At 36.2% G+C, this 22,203-nt stretch overlaps 1 protein-coding gene across 1 annotated transcript in view; it reads right to left on the bottom strand.

The window, feature by feature from the left end:
- The window catches only part of LOC134546289 (homeobox protein aristaless-like), a 337,421-nt gene that overhangs the window by 150,409 nt on the left and 164,809 nt on the right, over positions 1-22,203 (bottom strand). The window contains exon 2 of the mRNA XM_063389007.1: positions 8,975-9,079. Coding sequence (XP_063245077.1) covers positions 8,975-9,079 — 105 coding nt within the window. The remainder of the gene's footprint in view (positions 1-8,974; positions 9,080-22,203) is intronic.

Genomic DNA, 22,203 nt, shown 5'->3' with positions numbered 1-22,203 from the left:
TTTTTTACTGCAACAGTCAGACTTATTACATCAGCTCACCACTAAGCAACAGACCACAGTTTAGTAAGAACGTTAAGAACATTGGCCTAGATTTTTACATTTTGGCTCATGAAGAGGGGAAATGAGCTTGAATTTAAAAAAATAACATTCAAGATGTTGTTCGTAATGTCTAATTTTGAGCCATTAGAAGTTGGTATACAACTACATGTGAGCCTAACGTAAGGAACGTAAAGATCACGCACATATAAACTTAAAATAAATAAATTAAAAAATAAAGGACCTTTATGAGACCTTTAGACTTTAGTGGATAGTTAAAATTTAAACTTTATGGAATAATATATATAATTAGGTATTATTCAATATTAGGTATTATTCACAATTTAAAAAGCTTAAAGTGCAAGTACTTAGCCTAAGTGTTAAACAACTCAAAGCATTTATTTGTAGTTTCAATAACGAACACTCATAGGTTAAAATGGTAAAACTATAGGTATCTATAACTTGTTCACACATAATTTTAAATTTCAAGAAAGGCTAAGTAGATCAGTAACTTAAAGGTGATATGAAAGTGCATGGATCACTTGATTTTATACATAAACATGAAAATAAGTGTAGTGTGGTCCTACCTATTCGACAACAAAAGTGGTAAACAATTTGCAGACCCAATATTTGTTAACAGATTTGCAGAGATGATAATACTGGAATATTTTCAGAGATAGGCCTACGTAGTAGCCACGCCTAACAGATGTTTCCTCATCATTTCTGAAAACTAGGTATATAGCGTACAGGTTTCAGAAAAATATATATTTTTTTTTAACACAATGTTTTATATAAAATGTTTGCAACTCGCTGTAGTATAAACTCTTAATTTAACAAAATTTCAGTGGTTTATTACCCTACCATTTTACAGATTTCACAAAAGAACAGATAGCTACGCATAAGCTTGTACACTAGAAGTGATTAAAATAAATTTAAAATATAATGGAATAGCTACAGGTATCGCCTAAAAGTTTATAGTAAACGTTTTTTTTCTTTATTTGTGGTTTGAATAAAAAATAATGGCTTACGAAAATAATTGCCACACATAACCTGCGTGCACAAAACTGGCAGTCTTATATGACGGAAACAAGTAGGCCTACGATATTTCGAATGCATGTTAGATAAAATTAGCCATTTCTTTAAATATTACAATTGTAACTAAAAAAAAAGTACAATCTTTAACAGAAATTTGCCAATGTACACGTTTTATATAAAACAATTTCGCAGTGGGCACAAGTTTGCTCTGTCACTGAGTAAACGTATTCTTCTACATAGAGTGAGGTGGAACTGAAAATGAAATTTCTCATTCAAACAATTCTAATATGCATAATAATATATATAAATATCTAATGTGCACCTAATTAAAACCTATATTTCAATAAAATTTAATCGTAGAAACAAATTCTTTGGAAACTTTATCGCAAAATATTTTTTCTGTAAATTTACGTATAGCCTATTACAGTGTAAATTGTGCATTAGGGCCTACATTCAGGTAAAATATATAAAAAAATAGTTTATCTGAAGAATAAAAACGTAGTGTTTTCATGTTATGATAGACATGGAGTTAGCATACAGCATAAGTAGGTATACTTATGTAGTAAGTTCCACAAAAATGTGCTAGATTGTTTAATAAATTGTAACATCACCCCAATATTTTGAAACTAGGTATTCAAGAAATTTATTGTTTTAAAATTTACGAAAAGGTACCCATACGCTACTTACGCCGATTATGTTTTAAGTGCATTAAATTTCTCTCTAGTCAGTTCAAACTATAACCTTTACTATTTAGCGCGTTCTTAACTAACTGTTGCATTTCTTAAAATAATAACTTCTTGCGTTAAGGATAAACGTAAAGCCTGCGCCTGAGAAAACATTCAGTTGAATGAATAAAAGTCCTTAAATATATTCTACCTTAAAATTTAAAACGGAAACATTTTAACACAGTAAACTGCAATATGTATCTACAGAGCTCTACGAAAGGTATTTGATTTGTATCTCAGTGAAATAAAAATACGTTATGGGTTTGCTACTTAAGTAAAACATGTTCAGATTTAAAGAACTTTTTTTTTTCATGTGAGTAGCTCACGCAAACATTGTTTATGACAAGATAAACTTGAAGAGAATTATAAACAAGTTATAAGAAAGTGAAATTTGAAATGATATGGAATTATTATTATTATTTCCTAGCAGTGTTCTCCTGACGAGTTATCACTGGGGAGGTAACGAATGACACGCGAGCACATTCTAGCGGCGACGTTGGGAAGCACTAGTGGACAGCACTCGTCACTGCCACTCACCTGTGCAAAGTCTCGACAAGCGCCGGTCACCTCTCGTCACTGCGACACTGGCTGCGCCGCACAGGAGCCTCGTACCACAACACCGGCGTCACGTCGCCTCGCCACTGCGGCCCGCTTCGCTGGCGCCCGTTCACGGCTGCAACCCTCCTTTCCCCTCGTTCCCCTCCTCCCCTCCACCGGCCGCGAGGAGGGACGGCCCGGCCAATCATCGCGCCCCTCCCGCGACCAACCGCGCTCCGGACCCGCCCCTCCCCCCCAACCATCCCACCATGTGTGGAAGGGGAGGGGCCATCCTCGGGATAACCCACCTCTACCTCGTCAGAAGAAGAAAAAAAACCATATCATTAATTTAACTGTTCGCCTTGTATGTTTTTTTCTTTTGTTTTGTTGCTGGGATTTTACTCTTATTTTTTATTTTTCATCCAGCAAGTTTTTCTTCTTTAAAGCGAGCGTTTGTTTTATTTTATTTTCATTTTTTTTCTCTCTCTGTTCGTTCCTTCTGGTGTAGAGCGAAACGACCAAAAAAAAAAAAAACAACTTGCGTGGCAGTTTGGACGTAGCATAACAAATTACCGATTTAGTCCAATCAAGCTAATGTTTCTCTTTTTGTTTTCTTCACTGCTTTGTTTGGTTTTGTTCTTTATTCTCACTAATTACCCTTCGTAACTTCTGCACTCGTTACTTGCCTGTTAGAACCTTACAAACTAGTATTTAAAAAATAAAAGCTAGTTTTGTAAGCCTGTGAATGCTATTTGAAAATATGAAAATTTATCAATGTTTTATTTTTGTCAGTAATCCTTGTAGTCACTTGAGAAAAGGAATGAATAAGCGACAAATTAGCTGTTACGGGGGGGGGGGGGGGGTGGGGGGGTGGAATTAAAATCGATACGTAGTTTTCCCGTTTTAGTAAGGGTCTGCATAAATGGAATGAAATGACATTTAAGGATCCATCTGCCTTACCCGAGGGACAGAACTCTCGTTAATTCGCTGTTACTATTTTCTGCAATTTTTAAAACAAATTTTACGCATTGAAATTACTAATAAGGATAGGAAGCAGTTAAAAAAAACAACTGAAATTGGTGTAAGGAATGTAATGCTGTGGAAGTGAAACAGGCTCAAAATATAGCAAAGCCTAACTATACAAACTGCATTAGAATCTCGTTAGTTACAATTATTAATAAGTGGATTTATGAAATTTGTAGCAAATAAATAAAACTATTTTTTTGTTAAAAATTTTTAGATGCACATAAGTTATCTTTCCTTCTTAGGCTAGGCATGGGAAATTTCTTTTTATACTACGTGAAAATAGATTTCGTCCAACTGCAGCTTGACTTATCACTTTTTATTCCAAATTTAATGAATATTCATCAATATTCCTTTAAAATTTTATTTTCAATACTACCATAGATTTTTTATAGGTATCTTCTTAAGTAGATACATATTATCCAGTAAACTTATTAGATTTTCGGATCTTAGTAAATTTATTTACTGTTACCTACTATGTTGAATATCTTTGGACGATAAATAATTAAGTCTACCTACCTACACCTAGTTAAAACTCTCATCTTCCTTCCACCTGACTGTTTACTCTGTTTGCAAAAGAACAAATAACTCAAAAGTCGTAAATACCTTCACGTAGCTATGTATAGGTAGGTACCTACCAAAGTAGCTACTGTAATTTATAACAGGCTCTAACGTGATAGCTGAGTCTCGATAATCCTAACTTCAGTAATACAAATGTTTTCTTAATCCGAAATCGAAAGTCAAAAAGAAGTAAGGTTACAACAAAACCGCAGTGATCGTTAGAATGGCTTGCACTAGGCAGCGTACTGCTCTCGTATCACCCATTTCGTCCCGAGATTTGGTTATGTTTAAACAGATCTTAGAAAGTAAACTGTTTAATCAAACGTAATAATAGGTCTACATTTTTATGTAATAGCATTATGTAATTTAAGTTTATTTTAAAAATAATTTCACTTAATAGGAAAAATTCGTTAATGCGAAAACGGTTTGGTCCCAATTATTTCATATTATTGGTGCTCCATATTAGGCCTATATATTTTGTAAAAAATGTTCTTATTTCTTAATTTAAGTCTCTCAGAGGCTACTTGAGTGAGTGAGGCCAATATATAGGCCTACGTAGGCTACGTAATTTACCTCACCCAACCACACCGATTACCACTCATGCATCATGAAAATAAAAATATATCACGGAAGGAAAAGGTTGACTTATCTTGGAGGAAATGAGAACCTCGCATATAAAACGTTAGGTATCCAGTTGGCAAAATTTTTAACAATATTTTAATAATAGTTTCTAACTCTCACTATCGCGTGACTCAATTTAGTTTACAAAATTCCTTATGCCTCCAGGCTACGCAGTTTTGCTGTTTAAAATCTTCGAATCTGTCAAATCGCAAATTGGTAAACAATAGGCCTTAAATTACATTATTACAGCCACTGTTTTTGTTCATATTAGGTTATCGTGTCTAATTTCAAGTACTTAGGTATAGGTAGGTTTTTTTTTTTTTACATTTTGGGAAACAAAAACGTCGAAAAAATGTTACGCGTGGTTTATTTATTTATATATATATATATATATAATTAATGGATAGTCTATCTTATATTAAGTACACAATTTGAAACAGTTAAGAAAAAGTAAAAATCACTGCGTATATTGCGTATATTGCGTATATGTTTACCATAGTTAGGGATACCTACAGCAATCCCCGATTCTTCGAATAAGAAAACCATTCCGTTTATGTAGATTACAGTAAAATTTAAACCGTTGTAATTGCACATTTATAGGAAACCATTATATGACTACCAGTTTCCAAAGAATTTATTTATTAATAGTAAAAAAAATATTTTTAATTATATCGGTTGCATTTTCATAGGTGTTATTTTAAAATATATAAAAACCATATATTTTCTCAAAGAAATCAAAATATAGTCTTTAAACCTGAAATGTTTCATTTCTGTAAGCCATTTAATTCTCATTATCGCTATTGCAAAAACTTAAAAAATTTAGATGGCTTTGGAAGCTAACTATGTGTGAAGTAAGCAATATAATTATACATACCTACCTATAGGCCTACATAAACACCAATTTATTTTGTGAAAGTTAAGCTACTCAAATATTCTGCAAGTTTAAGAGTGTTAAAAGTAAATATAAAATAGGCCTAATGACCTCGCATAGTACAGATATTTTAAGGTGTTTAAGGTAAAAACATGTTTATCAGTGTAAGTACGGTACCTAATGTCCACATTAGTTGGTCTGTTATGAGTTTATAGTATGATTATAGTTTTAATTGGCTATAATGTATAACAACCTTAAGCTCAAATGCCTCAATGTTTTAATGGTTCCGTGATTTTTCTGTTTATTAACTGGCTCAGTAGGTAAATTACCTAATATAAAAATTCTAAAATTACTCATAGCCTATACTGGTTAAGGAACTTGCATAACTTACCTATAGCTTACAATATTCTCATATTCATGTCATGTAGGCTTACTCGTGTGTTTGCGCTACTCGATATATTTTTCACAATTTATGAAAATAATGGCCGCGTTATCAGGACTTTTGGTTGGTTAAGTTAGGGCCACGAAATCAACTTCCCTTCAGACTAAACGAAATTCAGGAGTGCGATTGTGTGATAACAGTATCTGGAAAACATTGTGATGAGCACAATACCTATATTAAATAGTTTACAGGTCTAGCTACAAAAATTAAAAAAAAAATCTTTAAATCTAGTTCTATAAGTCATGTTAGATGTTTCATTTCCTTGTCATTACTGTTACTGTATCCTATATTAAGTCACACTTTGGCCACCATGCCACTAACTGTTATTTCTGAACTAGCATGTGACGCGAGTGATAATAATTAAGAACACCCCTATGACTATTTACCACTATTAGTTATAGCTAGATAACACTTAGTCAATATTTAGTGACGAATTTGTCATTGGACATAAAATCAAAGATAGCAATGACGATAAATTTGCAGAAATACCTATCTACTCCTCAATAAAAATAACGAAAATAAAATGAAACAACCTCACAAAGAAAACAAAATACCTATACAGTCTTTGAATTTACTTCGTGTAATGGGATTAGATAAAAAATTAATTAGCTGTAATTTTACAGTTATTTTTATATAAGATACCTACACAGATAGCAAAATTATGAAAGCATTAGGTATGCAGGAAAGACCTAAATTCCCTCCTTACGATTAAAAAATACATCTACGATTATACTATGGTAGATATATTTACCATTTTTCATAGCAATTAAAATTCACACTTTTAATGGTAGCCTATTTGTTTATTTTCATACGGTAAAAAAACATCACATATCCGCTGAAATCAGAATTTTGTAAAACTAGGCAAAAATAGCATGATTAATGTGTACGACTTTGAGGGTTGTAGGTCTACTACCTGAACTGAAACCCTCATGAAAAAGGCAGATCCCTTATTATTACGCTTTTACGAATTCGTGTAATTTGCTCGCAATTTTAAAAAAAACAATATATAATAATGAGTCTTTATTTATTTTTATTGTCAATTTTATTAGTGTTTATTTAGTAGTTATGAGAAATTTATTAAGGCCAATACCTAGGCTACATAGGCTACATTTTTCAATCTTACAGTAAACAAATAACATTTAACGAGCGGTGGGCTTACAGTTTTGAATTAATTCTTTGTGCCACCTTTATCATAAAAATCGTTCGTAAATTAATAAAAATTTGGTTTTATAAAAGTTCTAGAAACCTTAGAAATTCGGGGATTGAAAAAATGATTTTCTATTTATTTATTATATTATAAAAATAAAAGAGTCTTACGCAAATGGTTAATTACAAACGGTTAATTAAGAACTGTATAACATAAGATTTCATGGTCCCATTTCATTATAGGTTAGAAATAGACTGGCCTTTGAAGGTTCTCCAAAACATTAACTAATAGCCTACTTATTGAAGAGAAAAAATTACACTCCTATAACAATCAACTAGTTATGTAGGGCCTACCTATATTACCGACTCAGTTTAATTCAACCGGTGAAAAAAAAAATTAATATAAAAATATTTATGGAAATACTCCATTAAATTTTCTATGTCTTGTTAAGGGTAGGTAATGCAGGTCTTACGCTCTACTAAGTACTGTTTCAGCCTAATATGAATTATGGTCTGTAACTTAACTCGTCGCAGCTGTCACCTGTGCGGTGCAGTTGCGGGGCGCCGCGAACAGAAACGCGGTGATCGGGACTGCCAGTCCTGCCGCGCGCGAGGCAGTGGTTCAGCGCGGAAACACACGCTCGGCGTTCGGGCATATTTACTGATGACTGATGATGATTAATCATGATTATTGATGACTGATGATTGAAGATATCTGATGATCAAAGATGATTATTGATGATTGAAGATATTTGATGGTGATTAATAATGATTTAGGTATTATAATTGATGATGATGGAGGATAGTGATTGATGATGATTGATGATGATCATTGATGATGATTGATCATGATTGATGTTGACTGTGGTAGCCGTGATTCGTCGGTTATAAAATACTGGTGACATAAGTAAGGGAATGTACTGACGGGGGTAGCGAATCCTAGAGTTGATGGGGCGGGGGGGGGAGGTCCAGTTGCCCCTTCCTGCTTTTTAAAAATAAAACTTTATTAGAGATAGTTATAGGCTAATTTATGATTTCTTAGTTAAATTTGCTGCATTTAACTTTTTTTAAATTTTATAAATTTATTTACCAGGACGCAAATGTAATCTAATTATTGGTGACCACGACATAAACTATAAGTAGGGCCTATAGTCTACATATTGCAACCGGCAAAATTCGCCTTATTTTCTACCAGTAGACTAGACTCCACAATTCCATGCGTGATTGTCTGACTAGTTTTTTTCGTTGGTTGATTCTACATTTTATCTTCAATCTGTCTTGCATAAAACTTGGTCACAGAATTTTTGTATTTGTGTTATTGGCGCGTACCAAAATTGTCCGTAGTATAATAAGAAAGCTAATTTAAACTTGAAACAGTATTTGCATTCGGGTTGTTACCAAAAAATCAATCAGTTTTTGAAGGTCCCTATACATGTAAATATTCTATATATATTTATGTGTGTAGCGTATAGCCTACAGATAATATGTGTATACTTGATATACAAAATTATAGTTATGCCAATCTGATTCCGAAATTGCTTCCTTCCTCAATGATGTTAAACTTTATTAAGCACGAATTTTCTAATTTTCACAATATGGCTTTAAAAAATTTGTGTTGGGCATTTCAAAGAGAAGAACATGGCTATAAGAGAAAGAGTACAGAAAAAGTTAAAGACAGTTTCAGTTTTAGAAATTTTTTCACATTGTTAAAATGTTAAAATATAGCTATAAACACGAACTTACGGTGTCGTATATTTTATCTTGTAACAAGAGTAAGTATAGGTACTTGTTTGCAATGCATAATGCTGTTTTTTTTTAAATATAGCCTATATGGTGAAAAAGTCTGAATTACGCCTTATAATAAGTTATTTAACATATAAAATTCCTACTCGTATATTGGTCACGACTGAGTCTCCAGGTTAAAAGAGGAGTCTGAATCCACCCTTGATATGCAGTGCTCCAGAACCTACCACTTACCTCTACTTGTTTTGTTGAAGATGTCTCCTCTCACACTCAACACCCGCCTCGCGTCTTCCGGACACGCTTCGACGCACTCGTGGGCTGGCATCGGGGCAGCGTCCACTGAGAACAAGAAACCGCCACAATCATCGTCTAGCACTGCGTTCACGAGACTTCGCAGTTCTAATTTATTACTGTGTGGTCAACTAAAGCACATCATTAACCGATTCTATTTATAATTATTGGATATCAAGAAATTACAACATTAAGTAATCATTTTAGCAAATTAGATACTTTCCTGAACAAAATCTATCTTTAAAAAAATCTCATCAGAATATTTGTAATATATGACTGTATAGGTCTACTAATGCTTGTGACACATAATATTAATATGACTTTAGGTATTATTCCCAGGATTAATTTCGTCCTTATTGTATTTTAATATCTAGAACGGTTTGGGAGATATTATAATCAGATAGGAGCCTACCAAACGTGGGTTACCGTAAAGCATTACAACGCGGAGTTAAGGCCGGTCCACACATAATGTTCTGAGCAACGATTTACCTACGCAGTTGAAGTTGTTGCAGGCATGACGTACTTACGGTGTGTGTGGACAGGAAAATTAACCATTCCTCCATGACTGTCTTCTACTAATCGCTGAGTAAAAATGTATTGTGGACGCTCGGAGCTGTTGCCATTTTTTTTGCACAATTTTAACGCTCAAAACGTTGCGTGTGGACCAGCTTTTAGCTAAAACTACACTACAACTAAGATTTTTTTTTTATGTAGTGTGCATATAATCTCCCTTTATAATCACTCATGTGACTTCTCAGCCTTCTCATTTTGGAATGTTATTCTAGCTTGCCAAGTATATTTGACGGTCATGTGCGAACCAACAGCTAGTTCTAAATTCCACACGAACTTATTCGCAGGCACAGCTAATAAAAATAAGCAGATATCAATACTTACCTACATTATTTTTCAATTACTCTTACTCAGAATTCATTTAAATCTACTATGAAAACATCGTATTTACCGGTCAGAAACAATTCTTTAACAGATTTTATAACTAATTATTAATGTGGAAACATCTTAGCTTTCGGTATACGGCATTTAATAAGAGTAATTAAGTGAATGAAACGGCAGTCAAGAATTCAATTGGAATGGAAATGTGTAATAAACACAGTGCTGCCATCTGTGGAAGTCTCTGAAATCTCGAAAAGTTGGCGGACCCGCGTGATTTATCCTTACATAATAACTTTCGCGAACGTCGGTAGATGTACTGAGCGTAGCTATTGGTGTGTCAGACTAACTTTATAATGGTAAAACTATCCTTTAATATTTATAGTTCTAAAAATAAATAATGAAAAATTAAAAAAATACGTATTACAATTTTTACAGTCCTTTTTAAAATTGAAACACAGATAGCACAGATTTCGTCATACTGCAGAGACTCAAGAATTTTGTCGTTTAAGCAAAAACAAATATGCATACATATACTTAGTGTTATAATACGTGTTTTAATATGTTTTAAGTTAATTTTGTTTTAACGTAGCTATTGAACTGAAACTTTTGGTTTCAAAAATAGGCTACTTGAAAGATAGCTCTGTTCGCAATGCATAAGAGAACCAACAAAATGTTAAATAGCTATATTTGACGCCATGTTAGTTCTAATACAATTTTCTTAGCTAATAAATTATAGGAATTTTTAAAGTTGCAATTGTATGTTGTTATGGCTAATTTTGTTTTGACTAAGTTTACTAAATGTATTCCAGGATATTTTCACTACCATTAAGTTTCCTTTGGCACACCGATACGCTTAGTAATCCCCCGATGTTCGCGAAAGTTAACATATACGGGTGCGTGTTGCCACACGTGGGTCCACCATCTTGACGACTGCGGCTCACGGCTATAGCAGTTTCTGGATGCACGCGCTTCGGACTATCAACATGTTAATTTTCCGTTGTGTAATGCGAGCTTATTTCATTTCATTTCAAGTGCGTACTAAAATTTCCCATTAACGCGCCTAAAGAAGTAAAACCTAAAAACAGAGGCGATAATAATTACGGTCTAGGGAGAAATTACAGATTCAGAGTTGAAGCATTTACCTACATGCACGCGCTTGGTAGGCCTACTCCTATTGTTCTGCTGGCCCTGAGCAATCAATAGTACCATCTTGTTAAACAGAATTATAGTTGGGTTTAAAAAGGGAAACATGTTTTACTATATTTCACTTAAAAGACTATTTTTGTATGTATATCACGCTCGGCATTATTTTAAAGAATTCTACGTTGAATTTTTTGTCCGAGTTTCGTATTATAATTTTATTTGTAACATGAGAACCATGAATGTGGATATATTCAATGGTTTTTTACCGAGGTTAGATGCTTACACATCACTGGCGAGGACTGAAAGACTCGCTTACTTTGTTTTATTTAGGTAGGTATTTCCCTTATTCCACATCATTCAAGCAATCATACTAAGTTATTCAGAAAATTTTAACTCTATCAAAAGCAAGCTTGTGTGTGAGTGCTACTTACTCTTTATGCCGCGTGTGGTATTTTAAATACCTAGGTATTTATCATATTAAAATAGAAAAATGCCAAAAAAAATGATGGAAATACAAAACACTAAACAAATAAAATCCTTAAACTTAGAAAATACTAATTGTTTTAAAGAGCATATATTTTTGACAAGATAATTTACTACATTGATTAAACGATATTAAAAAATTTTAATTTTAAATTACGACATATAATTAATATTAGTCGCTATCATCGCACTGGTTCAAAAAGCACATTTAGATGTAGAGTGAAAACAAGGGTTGCGTCACCAACTTTTTTTATAAGTTTCCCAAGCTATGTTTACAGCACTAGACTACCGCTTATGAGATCCCTTAGTCGCAAGCAACACCGCGCGCTAGCTGGCTGTCTCGCGCCTAGAGGCGACTGGACGATTGAAACTCCAGACGGTGGCGCCCTTAAAGCTTCCTTTCTTCTGCCAATGTAGGTAACAAATTACCGTAGATTTACGTACTTTTAAACGAAGAATGCACTTCGTATAAGCGAAGAGTACTTCGTGGCCCCAGATAACCTGGTCTTCGTAGAAACTATGCCGTGCACAGGCACAGGAAGGAAGGAGCGTGGTTTGATGTAGATTTAACATGTTTTTTTTTTTAAGATGAAGCCTGTCAGTTCTTATTCAGACTAAATGAACTGAGCATTCGCGAATTTACGCAGACAACCGCAAGTTCGTGAAAATTCCTAGGTATTTTGTAACCAGCGGTCTTCATTAATTTAACAGTGGGGCCAAAAAGTACCTGATAGTTAGAGCCGAGATTATTTCGCGGAATCTTTGGTGGCAAACTAAACCTGAGACATATATCTACTTCACGTTGATGATCGAACTACAGTGTTCTTTAAGACACTTTGACGACCCTGAACCAGATATAGTGTTTACCCAATCAAGTGTAATCTCTCCTCCCCCTTAAAGAATGCTACCTTGTTATCGGCCAATGATAGGTACCTATACCCATTCTAAAAACAAAAATGGGTTCGATAGTATAGCATAGGCTATACGCAAATTGAGCGGTGAAAAATAAATCCGCGGAATAGGCTTAATCGTGGCTCTAACATAAATCAGTGAGCATGATGCCATCTTGAGCAGTTTCTAAACGTCGCGGTTCCTTCTGGAGCTGAGGCAGGTTTGTCTGGGGCCGGCGCGCAGCCCTCTTAACGACTCTTTGTCCGATGTGCTCGTCACGTGCAGACGAGAGAGAAAAGGCCGCTGATGAGATCTATTGTCAGCACGGAGACGCGGACGGTAGCTATTTCCCCCCTCTCCCCGCCCCAAGGCTTGTCCGTGCGGCGATCCCGAGCCGCGATTGGCTCGGGACATGACTTGCGCCGTGCCTGGCCCCACCCATCCCCCCCCCCCTTCCCCCAGCCACCCCAACCCCCTGGCCGTCAGACACAGACTCCATCTATCAACGGCAGCCCGTGCTTTTTATAATCAGATCCGCGGCGAGCAACACACAAGGCGCTGCCGACAGAAATGAAACAAAACGACACTCATGAATTACCAACGGGGTACTTGTTGTTGCTTTTTTTTTAATTCTTCTTCTGTGGTATAGTAGTTGAACACGCGACGGGCAAGATGCTATCCGGGCCGGGCCTACAAGTTTCTAATTAATGGACGGATCATTAATAAAAGATACGACAACCGTACGGGAGCTCACAATTAACCCGCGCATTGCTCTCAGGCGCGGTGCTTCAGAACTAGCCCGCACGCCGAAGGGCGCTGAAGGATTCTCGTCACTTCAATCATCCTGTTGAAGTGCCTGCAGCTACAAGTAGCAGGAAATATCTCTTAAATACAATATTTTCCCCCATAAATTACACTACTTGTGGATAGGAGCAGGCATTTATCGCGAAAAAAAGGCCAACCACCCATTAGACTGCAACAAGGTATACCGACATCATATGTTTCTTTCTTGTGATTGGCGGCCGTCTGTGATAGCAGTCAAAGCCCTGTTTGGCCGGGCCATTCAGGAAGCGTTTGCTTCCGCACTGGATGGCTGTGATTGGTGTGCTGGCAGTATACATACCCCCTGAAATAAACCCAGCCAATCACGAAACACAGACCATGCTACAGATTTTCAACACACAACTGGTCTGGAAATCTTCACGCGAAAAATACATGGCCCTACTTATTCGATTAAATTTGTGTTGTCATCTTAAGTTAAAGATCGGGGCTTTTAAGAATACAAACATTTGAGCTCCGTTTTCTTACTTAAATTTAGGATGATCATTAGCTCTCTACGTTTTTGATACTACTTATATATTTTTATGGAATTAAAATATAATTTCAATCAATACGTTTGTACATGTGAAGCACATATAAATAACAGCAGAATTTGTTTTAAAAAAGTCGTCTATAGGCTACAACTTATTTTACAGAGTAAGAAATGTGATCTCTGGGTGCGTATGCCTATATGTAAAGGCCTAACCCTACTGAATTTCCGCGCTACGAAATGTTTTGAACGTAAAGCCCTTATATCAACTAAAATAAACGTTTTCTTAACCTCCGAATAGTACAATTTATTAAATCGTTTGTCCATTAGAACCATCCAAACATTCGACTTCCCCCAGATCATGAATGAAAATTTTCCTAATATGCATCTACCGAATAAAATGTAAAGTTTTATCCCCAAGGCAAACTGAAAAGTAAACAATTATGACAAGAAAGTTTTACCATGTACCGTCAGGAGGGTCACTCCCAAAAGGAAAGGTGCATTACACAACATTGCCTGATTGCTTAACTGCCCGCAGATCTTACGAGTTAGCGGTGAGATAAACAATCAGTTTAGAATAACGCGTTCCACTGTTCCAGTTCCTGAGTGGTAACAGTTACTGAAACCATACAAATATTTTTGTGGAAATGCAGAATTTTATTTTTATTTCCCCATTAACATTTTGTAGAATTTAAAATATTTTTTATAACATCATTTACAAAAATATTCCCTAGTAACAGGTTTAAAAAAAATATTTTGACGTTACGAACATTTTTTTTTACTGTCTTACCTTATTGCAAAGTGGACAAATTTGTTCGCGATAAATATATGCCCCTAACGACAGGTTAGTTATCAACAGAGCACTTTTGACTACGGAAGCCAGACTGGTGGTGAAATGATAGAGACAGAGGTCAGCTCGCTGGCTTGCCCCCAAGATGACCCGGGGTCAGGCCCCGTCGGTTACAACGTGGCGGACACTGTCGCGAGCCAGTGGGTTTTCTCAGTGTGTTCCTTCATTTACATATCGTCGCCCTTCATCGTCTTTGATGACTTTCGAAGTCCCACAAGACAACTTCTTAGCGAAGGAAATGTGCTGTCGACGGTGCTGCTATCTATATGGCAGATGGTACGAACTAAAGATCACAAATACAACTGGAAACGTTATCGGATTAACTGTTTAGTGAATTCTAACAAGATGGGCAGTATTTTAATATACTTCCTTATTGAAAATCAGTTCCACTGCCGGGGTTAAGAATTTTTTTCAAATCTTTTTCGCTATTTTTTTTCGAAGCAGTTTAGTAATAGTTAAAAATGTCTGTCTGCTAATCGAATGGTTCGATAGTCGACGTAGCTAACGTGCTGCTCTCTGCACGTGATGGTGGCAAGCCACTTTTACGATTCCGGCAGCGAATTCTAGTGGCAGTTGCGGAAAGTACGGGTGATTAACGCATGGAATTATTTTTTAAAGAATTTTACGTTAAATTGAGTGTGCGAGGCCCGAGTTCCGAATTATAAATGTATTTTCAAAATGAGGACACATGAATTTGCTCTTTACCGATGTTAGATGTTACATATCACTGGCGAACACTGAAATAGTCGCTCAGTATTTTTAAACCAGATAGTTACTGAAGGTTATTTTGAACTTACAAAACATCACGCACGTGAACGTAATTATGAACACTTGCGTGACTTTTTAACGCTATTAGATCATATGTAGTTTGTACCCAAAATTCTCTTCAGAAAATGTAAACAAAACATAAAATGCAAGGTGTCGGGATAAATTTTTAAATAGAAAAAACCCTCAAATTAGAGGAAGTAATTTCAAGGAAATTAAATAACCAACAGTGTGTGTGTGTGTAACCGATCCTTAAGCGATTAGTGTCCTAACTTACAAAATTTGATGCTAAATTTCGTGTTTTAGCACATTATTTTAATTAATTTATAATTTAACCATATGCATTTTCCTATAAAAGTTTTTTTCTGCTAAACATAAGTCCAATTTAATGGTTTTTATGAATTTAAAGGCAATTTTTTATGTCAGTCGTAGCTTATATTGAAATCATGAAACCATGCGGTATACAGTTTTGGATTAACCATAGATTTGTAGCCTTTGTCTTGAAACCATTCATTAATATGCCATTAATTAAGCCAATAGAAATTAGGGTTTCCCAAAACCATAGAAACCTGAGTTTTTCAGTGTTTTGTAAAACATTATTTTAATTGGTAAAACATACCACCGCGAAATGATGAGGCTGTCTAAAAACGTGGCTCCAATAGCAAAGAAAGGAAATTAAACGCTTACCCTTGAACACCCATCGAGGGAGACCATGCACTGTATTTTTCGTTTGTAAATGGAACATAATTATTTGTGTACAATTACAGATATTTGTACATTTACAAGAAAACAACTGTATCACTACAAAAGTGTGTTCCCAGTAATACAGGGTTCGAATTATTACCCGGACATTTGTGCTTCGTATTGTCCCATCATCAAATTTAATAATTTGTTGTTTTAACAGGGATTGACATTAATGTAGTAAGTATCAAAGGGGTAAGCACTAACTTACTTTTTACGCGAACTATTCAAGCAATAATTATATACCCATTATCATTATGGTAATTAATAAACTATAGGTAGGCCTATACGAATATTTATATAATTTTTTTAAGTGACAATGAAATTCAGTTTGGAGTCTGGATGAGAGCTGTTGTTTTGGAGGCTGGCCGGACGCAGTAAACTTCCAAACAAACAAAGAGTGGCCTATAACTGCGCTCGCCCGGGCCAGGCCGCTGTGTGTGGTCGGTCACCGCCGCCACAATGGCGCCGTGACTAACGCCCTGCGCGCCGCGGCTTTGTGGCCTAACAGGCCCTTTGTGCGGCCGGCTAATGGCATTACCGCCCGAGACGGCTGCTTCTTGTGCCTGGGCCGTGCCTACACGTGCCCCCCCCCCCCCCCCGCCCCCGCCCCGCACAATGGCCGTGAACAACCCCCGCGTGATCCGCCCTCGTTTTGTTTCATGTCGGTAGCTTTACAGACACACAGGGAAAAAATTCTATACTTAAAAAAAATTCCTTTGGAAACCAGTTGCCAAGAAATAGTTTGTAATGCTACAAGAAAGATATTATAACTTTTGTAATACAATCCATGGCTATGGTGATTTTTGGATACCTAGGCTATGTGAAATAGGTTTTCCCTGATAATACTGAGCATTTCTTACAAAAATTGCCGCATAGTTTATTTTGGAAACATGGAAAAGATAATTGAATATTCAATAATTGGACGTTATTTCGTTTTATAATGCTTGTTAATGTGCGCAGTTAATTCTGGAAAGTTCTTTAAGGAACTATCTACAAATAACTTTACTATAGAGATACTGTGAGATTGAAATTATTAATCTAGTTTACGGTTACTGCGTACGCTTGCATCCAAGATGAGCTCGCATGACTTTATCTTCGTTTGTTACCAAACCCTCAAAAAAACTGTCAAGTCCACATCAGCAGACACGCTCTTTCTTCCTATACCACCTTTTATTTTTTAATTTGTAACAGGAGACATCACTCTTGAGTTGAAACGTGGCCTAGATTCTGTAAAGATCCGAGTAACTGGAACTACATAGATACAAAGAACTCGTCGTTTGTTTCGGATGCATTCTTAATTGAGTTTAACATGTAACGCTGGAATGCTGTTAAAATGTCTCAATATACTGATTACAATGAAGCAGTTTTAAAATATAAATGACAAGTTTTTATTCAAAGTTCTGTTCACAGGCAACTTTTTTTTCAAGTATACCATACAGTAATCTATCTATGAATGCAAATAGCTAGGGAAATGTACATATTTTTCGTGAATTGATCTTAACTCTTAGTGGACTGTAATAATTTATGCCCACGCCAGAGGTTTCTTCCCTGTGATTGACAACCGTTTGCAAGATAAGCCATTGTCTGGTTTGGCCTAAGCATTAGGAAAGCGTTTGCTTCCGTACTGAAAAAAAAAACCGTAGACACGTACACCTCAATACAAACTCAAGCCAAGTCAAACTGACAATGCCCGCGATTTAACATAATCCAGTCTCGAAATCCAACGCCTACGCAAAAATGACTACAAGTAGCGCTTCGCATTTCTATATCAGACTATATTTTAGAGATAAAATCTTTTGGTACAGATTTTAAAAAAAAAAGTAGCAGAACACGGACAGCTATTTAATGTTTATTGCTGCGCAAATTGAAATTCTAAAAGAAAAGTATCGTCAGGCGAGATACTAAAAACAGGCCAGTTTAGCGCTTAGAGGCGACGAGGTGTTTGCTATCGCTTGATAGTGTCGCCCTTGTCGTTCATGTACTTCTAGTTTCAGCAAGGTGGAGCACACCCACGCTGTGCAGAGCTTCAGAAAAAACCATGCGATTTGAAAACGTTCTAGACAGCTGTCAGAGTGGGGTCTGTTTACGATAAACATTTAAGAATACGCTGAGAGGACGAGTAGTTTCGTTGCCATATTTAGTTTTCAAACTGTATTCTTAGAAGATTGCAAAACTGAAACGCGTGTTATTTGAATCCATTTTAGGTATTTAACATCCGGTAGAGATTCTTGAAAGCACTCAAGGGACCTCATTTGTTCACTATATATTTAATGATATAGTTACCACTCATATCCCAAAGTGGCCATATTCACAACGAGAAGACTACGCGCCAATACACAGCCTTGTGCTTAGAGGCGATACCGCGCTAGAAACACCAGCGAGCGTCGCTCTTATCATTCCGCCTCACTAACACAAACAATCATCTGACCGGCGGGACCCTTAAGAGGCTTTGCCAACTTGAAGGCACAACCGTACATCAGGTTAGGGTGTTAGCGTGCGTGATTCAGCTATCTTTCACAATGTCACACTGTGAAAAGGAACAGTTTTGTAGCCTATATATGTGTGTGTGCGATTGTCAATACCTGACTGCGCCAGGTATTTTGAGGTAACAGCAAAATAATTTTGTAGCCTTATCAACCCCTTTTTATTAGTTGAGAGAGTTTTAGGTGGTAGTAGTAGCGTGTTATTATGTTATATATGGTTGTGTATGCAGTCTGCCGCTCGGTGATATATTCCGCTGCAGTGTGGGTGCTGTGTTGCACAATACCATCGTGGTAGTATTGTGTATACTGCTGTTTGTGTGGTGGTATTGGCAGTGTACTGGATTCTGATCCAGCAGTCAACCCACTGCAGCCACGTACTGCAATAGCAATAATAATCAACAAAAACAACACACACTTGCCTATATCTTGTGACGAAACCTTAAGAGTGAGACAGTGATGCTTTTCTACAGTAAACAAAATACTGATGTTTTTAAAATATTTATTTTTGTATGGCTTTAGAATTATACGTTTTCCAATCTAAACAAATACCAAAACTACCAGAGTAGCTTGCAAAAACTATGACTGACGAAACAATAACAATGGATAGTTGACAGATAACAGAGTAAACAATGCTTGTTCAGGATGTAAACAAAACAATATAGTTCGGTCCTTCAATAAAACAAGGATAAGTAGTCTGTGTCAGACGAATGCACATTAAAAACTGGAATATAAGTCAGACACTATCACAAAAACATAAAGTCATCACAAAACTATAGTATTCACGTTACAATAGTTTCTCAGGGTTCTAGTTTTGATGTTATAAATTTTTCCGGCTAGCAGTAATCCAGTGGTAGGCACAAAATCTATTCAAATGACCACTAAGCCAAACTATACTGATATACTCAGTGTTGGCGAACAATAGCTTGTTTACAAAATGTCAATTGGACACAAATCGTCGTTATGGAAAATTTTATGGTTGCGTTTCTGTTGTTTATGACCTCCAGTGGCGTAACGAGTAATTGTTACCTGCGGTGCGCCGCGATGGAGACAGCTGCCAGCATAGAGAACACCAGTAGGACGGCCGGTGTAGCGACTTACTGCTATTGTTGCGTCGCACTCACACACACGCACAGTCCTATAACGCAGCCCAGCTTATCCTGTAATAATGTTTGGCAATAATATACTGCATGTCCCTAGGCCTACACCAAAAGGCAGATGCTATTTCAAAATTTCTAGGTTCACAAAGTTTAAATTGGCGCCTAAATATACCGCTAAGGTCGTAGGTTCAGTCCAGGAGGCATGAGGAATTCGCCGAAGAAAGGGAATCTGCAGTTTATATACCGGCGCCGGCGTACCGAGGCCTTGCTGGGATTGGTACAGAGTGGGCGCTGAAGCGCCTAACGTGATAATCGCAATAAACAACGATCCAAAATAAAAGTTACGTAGTGGTGCATACACCAAAACATACGTAGTAATTACTGACGTATTATAAAAAGTTTAATAAAAATGCACTTAATAATTAATATGAAAATACCTTACGCGGCTTCATGATTACAGGTGTGTAACCCAACGCCCTGTTAATTTATTTGAAACTTGGCGCATGGAGTACTATGTCTGTAGGATGCTCTCGAAACGTAAACAATGAAACAATGGAATATACATAGTTCATGGCAGACACGCGCACGGGAAACGACAGTTCATAATGTTTATGTTTTTAGTTTAAATTTATTATTTTTAACTTTATGTTGGACGCGTATCAGCACAAAGTAGGTATATAATCTGTGGCATGAGATTTGTCTCGAATTGACGCAACTTTCAGTCAATGTTTATTCTGTGAACTTGGTTTGTAAACAAATATAACGTGTGGTTTTGCATGTTTCAGTAAGAAAATAGACACCACTAATACTACTTTTGAACGTTTCAAGATTGGAGACATCTTACACGACACGTATAATTATAAAACACCCCGGAGCCACTACAAATTGTTTTGTGGTCGCCACTGAAAGTCACGGCGGAAGACTGCACGCAGAGGCGAGGGGGCGCCTGATGTGTCTTTTACTGTCGCCCTTACCACTCCTTCGCTCCTGTGACGCTAGAGGGTCGGTTGGCAGTTTCGCCTGGTCTTGTGCCAGTAAGGATGACCTCTACACTGTTAACAAATTTCTCCTTCAATTTACGGAGAACACTAGTAACAAATTATCCAGGGATCTTCCTAAATATATCGTTATCTTCGTAAATGTGCGGGTACTATTTTCACTTACTTTAAGCATTAACTCACAAGGATAACCTTGATATACAAGCAAAACATTCGAAGACTGGTTAGTAATACTGCAAAAACACAATTGTTCCTTCCACATGTGTGTTTACCCTGTTTATACCGACAAACAGAACTCGGAAGTCTAAATACGGCGAAGTTTCTACGAAGTTAAAGTTATCTGAAATTACGAAAAACTCTTCGTTTGTTTGAGGCTAGTTCTTCGTTGAAACCTCCGTAAATTAACTGTAATTTCTAACAGTGTAGGTCAGCCTAGGCACTTTTTCAAAGCGCGTGTAAGCCTCAAGAGAACGAGTCCCAACCTCTTTCGTGAAAAGATTTTGAGGCTATCTGAGCGTCAAAATACTGTAGCATTGTCATTGCTGCGTGATAGGTCAAATTTATTTCAGGTGCGTGCCTATACTGTCAGAACTACAATAACATTACTTTCTTTGAATAATTCTTCCAATGTGATTGATTCAAGATGTTATTTTTGACATACGCCATTGCTGGTTACACTTCATGTCAAAAGGAACCTCGATAACGGACCAAAAACTTACAAAAAGATGAACATGCAAACACACAGAAAAAAAATAAAATCGGCTGACGTCGGCATATTCATATTTTTTGTAATTTTCTTTTTTGTTGTCCGTTATCGAAGTTTCTTATGGCATACAGTGTAACCAGCATTGACGCATGTCTAAAATAACATATTGAATCATCAATCACAATGATTTAGTGTGGCAGCAAACGCGCCCAGTCAAATTAGGCAAATTTCTTCTCTCGCAGAAGGCCACAGATAACAAGGAAACAATCGCTAGTGCAGGCATGCAATACTGCCGTCTAATAGATATTCGGATTATATTTTGGCGAAAAATGCCTGCCCCTAGCTATAACACGATAACACGTGACATATCTGTGACATTACGATTGTGAGTGCGCATTTGCTGTGCAACAGATTATGTCGTTTAATGTTAAATTATACACAGAATAAGTTTATAAAATGACAAAATCATATTTTTTTTTAGTTTGGGCATCACTTTAATAAAACCTAACTCATAAAATACTAGTTACATGATTATTCCCCTTGCCTGAGGTAAAAAGAACAACATTTTTCAATAAAATTTGTTTCAGTTAAAAAAAATTTAAAATACCTGCATTGATTGAATTCCCAAATATTTTATAGACAACTAAGGGGTGATTTTTTTATAATAGCTTATTTAGCAACCTTCATTTGTATTTTTTTCCTGTGATGTAAGATTCATAATGGGTATAGGCTAAATATATTCATTAATTTATTAATGGTTTATAACTTTAATAAGTTTTTTAAGGGGTTTGAGAAATGTAAAAGCCAATTTT

This window comes from Bacillus rossius, chromosome 1, assembly GCF_032445375.1.
Source record: "Bacillus rossius redtenbacheri isolate Brsri chromosome 1, Brsri_v3, whole genome shotgun sequence".
Lineage (NCBI taxonomy): Eukaryota > Metazoa > Arthropoda > Insecta > Phasmatodea > Bacillidae > Bacillus > Bacillus rossius.
Note: the sequence above shows the minus strand (reverse complement) of the source record. Positions and strands in the feature narration are given on the sequence as shown.